General features: G+C 52.1%; 1 protein-coding gene across 1 annotated transcript; it reads right to left on the bottom strand.

Moving 5' to 3' along the window:
- Nucleotides 1–316: 316 nt before the first annotated feature.
- On the bottom strand, nt 317–4,574 carry SLITRK2 (SLIT and NTRK like family member 2). Its single transcript, XM_029997307.2, has 2 exons — nt 4,301–4,574; nt 317–3,777 (listed from the first exon to the last, which is right to left on the bottom strand). The coding sequence occupies exon 2, from the start codon at nt 3,732–3,734 to the stop codon at nt 1,161–1,163; it is 2,574 nt and encodes an 857-aa protein (XP_029853167.1). The 5' UTR covers nt 3,735–3,777; nt 4,301–4,574; the 3' UTR covers nt 317–1,160.
- Nucleotides 4,575–6,639: the final 2,065 nt, after the last annotated feature.

Raw genomic sequence — 6,639 nt, 5'->3', positions numbered from 1 at the left:
AATTTTACCTTTGGCATTGGTTCATTTGCCTGTATGTTAATAAATTTAATGAGGTGTGGGATGACCCCTGCTGGTGTCCCTGCTTATAAAAAAAAATATGTATCTGGCAGGAAAAGGACATGTTAATTTCAGTCCAAAAAAGTTACAAATATAAACTCTGTCATAAAATGTACAAAAATACCTAATTTAATGCATAAAATATTATAAGTAATGTTCTCTTAAGTATGAAGATAATCTTAAACCACCGAACATTACTGTGTTAGAGCTGCAATGCAACGTATTAAGAAGGACATTAATTGTTCAGTTCACTATGACATTGTGTTAAACGTCTTTTATTAATGAGCTGTTACTCCCAGCTGAGGCATTTGATAACCTCTAGTCCATTGCAAAATCCTCTCAGTTGATTTCAGTGGATCACTCTAAACAAACCTAGAGGGAAAAAATACCCCAATAATTTACATTTGAGTCTGTAAGGTCCTAGAACTAGATTCATTTAAAGGAGGGTAGCTTTCCTATAAATCGAACCTTCTGATTTAATGCAGCTGACATATAGATCTATTTTACAATTTTTTTTAATTTCAAAAATACAACACATTAAAATAGGTTCAATTTATCAAAGCTAAGAGCAACAATTAAGTAATAATGTACTTAAAGTGCAAAGGCACTTTAACACAAAAAAGTGACGCCCAGTGGCTATACTTGGTAATTGAAACAGCAGTACTGTATATTATTATTTACAAAAGAAAGTCATAGTCCAGGAAAAAAGATCTTTGGAGATCTTCTATATAATACATTAAGTTTCCACTTTGAAATGAAAAGAAAAAAAACCAACAGAAAACCCAAAGACCCCCTTCCTCATTTCCTTCCAAATCAAAAAGAATTATGCAAGATCTATTACAGAAACATACATTTGCAGTGACAGTTCCTACAGAAGGGTTAAAAGGAGAGAGATATAGAAATAATTTAAAGGGAATGTTGCAAAAGCAACACCATATCCCTGCTTTGCTGTAAGGGTTCCATTTCTCTCTCACTCCCTCTCTAATTTTAAAAAGTGGAAATGTTGGGAATGCGACAGATGACATCGGCACTGAGTTCAGACTCAATCAAATGTGATGCTGAGCTCATTTAAAAATTTTCCTTTGTCTCCCACCTCCCCCCCCTCACAGCTGACTGATTGCAGTTTGTTTTTCCAGAACTTCGAGGTAGTCTGGTTCTGTTTGTAGCTTTCCTTGGAGTAAAGGATGCTCGGGTTTAGACTGTTCTGCAAAATATTTCCTGGGAGTTCCATATAAAACAGTTTTATTTATCCTGTCCTGGTTTTGGCGTCTTGATTCATACGAAGGGGCAAACTGCCTTTTGGGTAAGGTGCAAAAGTTATAATGAACTAATCCTCCGGTGGGGAGTTCCTTGACCCTTTCTGCGATATTTTGATACAGAAGCTCTGGTTCCCTTGGCGAGGACTGCTTTTCCAGTAATTCAGCTGCACTGATTGTAAATGCAAGACTGGCAGGGTCTTCCTTTTTGTGGTCAAGATTGCTATAGCTAAACTCATGGAGATTCCTGTAATAGGCAACCGGATCCCCTTCCTTTTGCATGTAGATTGGGTTTTGGCACATCTGTCCGACCGGAGGGGGAATGTAGTTATAAACATGTCCTTCAGTTTTATCGTGGGTCTCAGTGTTGTAAGACCCGTACTGGAGCTGGAATGAACTTATATCTAAGTTGTTTGCGCTGCTGGGCATGCTTTGCACCCCCTTCCGGCGCTTAAGGACAAAGACAAACAGGCCTGCCCCAAAACAGACGGACAAAATAAACACAACCAGCAAGCCTAAAATTAAGACAGACAGCGGAACTTCAGTGTGGATTTCTGGGTAGGAGCTGGGCGAGGCACCAAGGAGATGGGGTGTATCTGTGTTCTGGTTCATGGAGAGGAGAGAAGAATCTGACAAGTTGGGGTTCTCTGGGCAGATGGCTTCTTTGCTCAGGAATTTCAGGTGCTCTCCAGAGTGCTTGGTGGGAGACTCGCATATGACTTCGTTGATAACTACGGGGGGATTTGACTGCTGGTTGTTCTGGTCAGTGACTTGCTCTATCCAGTTCCTCAGCCCCAGGATGTCACACGTGCAGTCCCAAGGGTTCTCCTGGAGGTCTATCTGAATTAGAGCCGAGAGCTGGTCCAAGACTCCTCTCACAGGCAGGTGTGAGAAATGGTTGTTTCTCAGGTTGAGTCTGGTGAGGGAAGTGCCGCCAAAGACGTTGTCGGGCAAGGATCTGAGCAGGTTGTTATTGAGAAATAAGAGATGAAGATTACTCAGAGCATCAAAGGTGCGTGGCAGGATCTCCTTGATGACATTGTACTCTAGGTAGAGATACTGCAGGCTGTGCAGCCCGGCGAACATAGATGGGTACAGAATCTCAAGGTAGTTGCCGTTAAGATAAAGTCTGCGTAAACTTGTGAGGTTTGTAAAGGCACCTTCTTGTATCACTGCAATTCTGTTATTTCCTAGATGTAACAAATCCAGAGAGCTGTACTCTGCGAGATCGGTTCTGTAAATGACTTGCAGATAGTTACTGGTAAGGTAAAGTTTCTTTGGACTGGTCGGCCTGGGGTGGAGTTCGGAGATGTTACTTATCTTTTTCTCTTGGCAGTTCACATTTAAGCCATTGTCTGAGCTCTGCGAAGTACAGATGCAGCCAGCTGGGCAGGTGATGGGCACGGGAGACTTTGTCTGGTAAACCATGATAGGTCCGAATATCTGTCTGTCTTTCGACACAGTGACACGAGGTGTGGGGCGGTTCCTAGTTTTGGGTGGCCGGCTGGCTTTTGGGGCTCTGGTGGGATTGATGGCAGAGTTGGCTGTGGGCGATAGCCTCGAGATGTGCGGGTCTGAGAGGACAGGGTGTTTTTCCCTCTGGTTTGAATCACTGGAGCTTTTCCTAGGGCAGAGATCTTGCCTGGTGAGCTGGGTCACATCTTTCCCATGAAGCCTGAAGGGGGTTTCACAGACTATCTCGCCCACGAACACGGTGATGGTGTCTAGCCAGGCCTTGAGGGGCAGCAAGTCGCAGGTGCAGTTCCAAGGGTTCTCCTCCAGCTGGATTTCCATGATGCCTCCGATGTGCTCCAGCACACCAGCAAAAGGCATCATCTTCAGCCGGTTCCCCCGCAGGTCCAGGTGGGTGAGGAGCACGAAGCGGAAGACATTGCTGGGCAGGGACAGGAGGAGGTTGTCGTTGAGAATCAGCACCTTGAGCTTGTTTAGCTTGCTGAAGGCTCCCGCCTCAATGGCACTGATGTAGTTGTAATCAGCCTGCAGGTACTCCAGACTCTCCAAGCCCAGGAACGTGTCCTCCTTCAGCACTTCCAGCTTGTTGTTATTGAGGTGCAGCCTCTTGAGGGTGCGGAGGCCGCTGAAGGCCCCTGTGCGGATCTCCTGCATGTCGTTGTTGCCCAAGTGGAGGGTCACGGCGTTGGAGTAGTTGACGAACTCATTGGGGAACAGGCGGGTCAGCGCGTTCCCATTGAGAAACAGCTGGTAGATCTTGGACGGTGGCGGCAGGAGGAGGCTGACGGTTGTAAATCCTTTGTTTTCACAATTAATGTTCAGCACGTTCTCCTTCTCCTCACAAGGGCAGCGGCTCTTGCTGCAAATGTCTTTGGCAGGTTTGCGACTCTCCGTCTGCGAGATCCCAGCCACTGTTAACAAACTGAGCAACCAAACACCCTTCAGCATCTTTATGCGCCGTCGATCGCCGCTTCGGTACCTACAGTCAAACCTTTTGAGACGGGTAAGGAGAGAAAGAAGAAGTCCCCAGTGAAAACGCCCAGGAGCAGAGGCTGCAAGGGGAGGGCAGAGCAGGTGGCAAGGCTGGAGGGGGACAGGGGGGACCGGCAAGGCAGCGACTCGCAGAACTCCTCCGAAATCCCCCCTCCTCCGCCCCTCCTTTTCCTCTCGGAGAGCGCCTGCGGAGCCGCTGCGGGGGAAGCCCCGTCGGGGAGCTCTCCGAAACGCGGGGTCCCCAGCGCTGCCCTCCCCGCCCGACCCCTCCGCCCGCCGCGGCGGCCGCCAGCCCAAGCGGCTCCGGCCCCTGCGCCCGCGGCGCTGCCCGGCCCGGGGCAGCCCCCGCTCCCGGCTGCGGGGCTCCCCTTCACCGTCAGCGTTTTAAACTGCGGGGGGGGGGGGGGGTAAGAATAAATGATCGCAACCCACGCCTCCCCCCCCGGCCCCCCTCCCGGCAGCAGGGCGCCTCCGAACCGCGCTCCCCGCGCCTCCGCCCCGCCCCGCTCCTCGGCTCGTACCTGCTCTCGGGGCGCCCGAGGGGGCAGCGGGGGCCGCCGCCGAGTGCCGCCGCCGCCGCCGCGCCCCGGGAGCCAGGCGCCCGGCGGCGAGAGGCATCGCCCGCCTCACGCCTCAGGAGGAGCCCGCCGAGGAGGCGCCGCCGTTCGTCCCGTCCCGTCCCGTCCCGTCCCGTCCCGGCCGCGGCTCGGCGGGAAGTTGGGCCGGGCGGGGGCCGAGGAGCGGCGGCGGCGCCGCTGCGGGAGCGCGGGCGGCTCTGCGCGGGGCGCGGCGCGGCGCGGCGCTTTTGCCGGCTGCCCCGCACGGAGCCGCGCTGACGTCACGCCGGGGGCGGGGGGGACGCGTTTTTCCCCCCCCCCCCCCCTCCCCGGTCCCGTGTCCGTCCCCCCCCCCACCCGAGTCCGTCCGTTCCCCCACCCCCCCGGTGGCTCTGGCAGCCGGCTCCGCTCCCGGCTCGGCTGCGCATCGCGGGAGCGCTCTGACAGCACCTGCAGCCGCGCCGCGGCCAGGACAGCGCGGGGACTCGGAGCCGGGGAGTGGAATCAGGTAACTAGCGGATTTACCTGGGTCCGGAGAATTTTTTGGCCCCGAGTCCCTAAATCCGTGCCCTCAAAATCGAGAGCGAGTCAAGCGGCTTCTCCGGCACAAGCCAGCCGGCAAGCGCGCACGCACCACACAGGCGCGCACACACACACACACACACCCCCCACACACGCGCACACACACACACACACACACACACACCCCACACACACACCACACACACCCGCACACACCGCACACACGCACACCGCACACGCACAATCCGGCTCTGGGAGCAGGGGTGCTGCAAAACCCGGATCCGGCATCAGCATCTCTTCCCCCGTTGCGGCTGCAGCAGCTCCCTTCCCCAAATTGCCGTGGCGAGCTCTGTCCGGCGCGTTGGCGATTTCCACACGCGCGGGGAAGTTCAACGCTTTCCGCCGAAGTGGGCTGGCAGGTCACGGCAGCCGTGTGCCTGAGCCCCTGCGCGCTCTGGAAAGCTGCCCCGAGCGCTGAGCAGCTAAGGCCACAGCTAAGGCGATCGTTCACACTGGCTAGACTGGTCCCGCTGCCAAATTGCGATGTTATGGTAGAGCGTTTGGCTGCCTTTAAAAAGACAAGATGTTGGATGTGCGTTATTGTGACCTCGCTTAAGCACCGTGCACTGGGCACGGATGGCTGCTCATGATCTCTGTCTTGGAAGGTAAAACTTTGGGTTCACACTGGGAAAACAAAAAAAGAGACGCTCCACAATGATTTTTTAAAGTGCTAATATGGCAGGGTGCGTTATTACCAGATCCTTATAGGGAACTATCCACACTTAGTCCTTAGAACGTAGAGGTTTGCTGCCAAAAGAGTGCTGGGCTTGGCAAAAGTGGTACTGTCATCTCCTGTTATTCTTCGGCCATTAAGTATCAGAGCCCACATTTTAGGAGCAGGCAAAATGTATTGTCTGTTCTTATGGGGGGCTTGAGATCCGAAAAGGTAGCCTCCTGCAGCTGCCAGCGCAGATGCCTTTGCGGTGCTACTGGGCAGGAATAGTGCTGGAGTTTGCATTCGGGATTGGAGCAGCTGCAACTTCCCTATCTAAAATTTGGAGAGGTTGTGGAAAAAGCAAGAGCGTGCCACATTGGAGCATGCTTTTGATGTGGTGCTGCATGAATTTCAACTAGGTTGGGATTCTGAAATGCACTCAGAGCTGCTCCATTTCTAACTCTCTTTATCCAGCTAAACTCTGGAGCAAAAATTGCGAAGATCAGGAAAGATGTGTGTAGCGGATCTGGGGTTTTACAACACTAATACACCAGCAGCCAGATTATTATTCTGCAAGATTTTTTTGCTTGTTTTCTGCTTTAAACATTAGAATATGGCGTTTGGGGAGCAAAATTGGACTAGTTACAGAACATAGCAAATCTTATTTTCAGAGCTTTCTAACACAGTCTAGGGGCATGAGCCTAAAAAGAGAAGGTAAAAGTAGACCCAGCTTGATTTTTTTGTTTTGTTTTTCTGCAGGGAGCATATTCATGCACACACCTGCCCACACTGACACACGCACAAAGACACACACACGTTCCTGTAACCTACCTTCAACGCCTCTCACCTGAGCAGCCCCGCACAGCGTTGCCAGCACTCACAGGGCTCGCTCCAACACACGGCAAAAGCTGAAGGCAGAAGTAAGTCCAATGCATTTTTCTCTCATCTCACAGCACACATTTGTTTCATGTCCGTGAGTTTCAGTGACGTGCAGGTTTCTGGTGAGCAGGCATCATGTCCTGGAATTGGCTCATGGGGCAGCATATACTGTCCCACTTGCCTGTGT

Source organism: Aquila chrysaetos, chromosome 21, assembly GCF_900496995.4.
Source record: "Aquila chrysaetos chrysaetos chromosome 21, bAquChr1.4, whole genome shotgun sequence".
Lineage (NCBI taxonomy): Eukaryota > Metazoa > Chordata > Aves > Accipitriformes > Accipitridae > Aquila > Aquila chrysaetos.
This window is presented reverse-complemented; position numbering and strand designations above follow the sequence as displayed.

Excerpts from the sequence above, each read along its gene's own strand:
- SLITRK2 (XM_029997307.2), bottom strand. The coding sequence starts at position 3,734 with ATGCTGAAGGGTGTTTGGTTGCTCAGTTTGTTAACAGTGGCTGGGATC.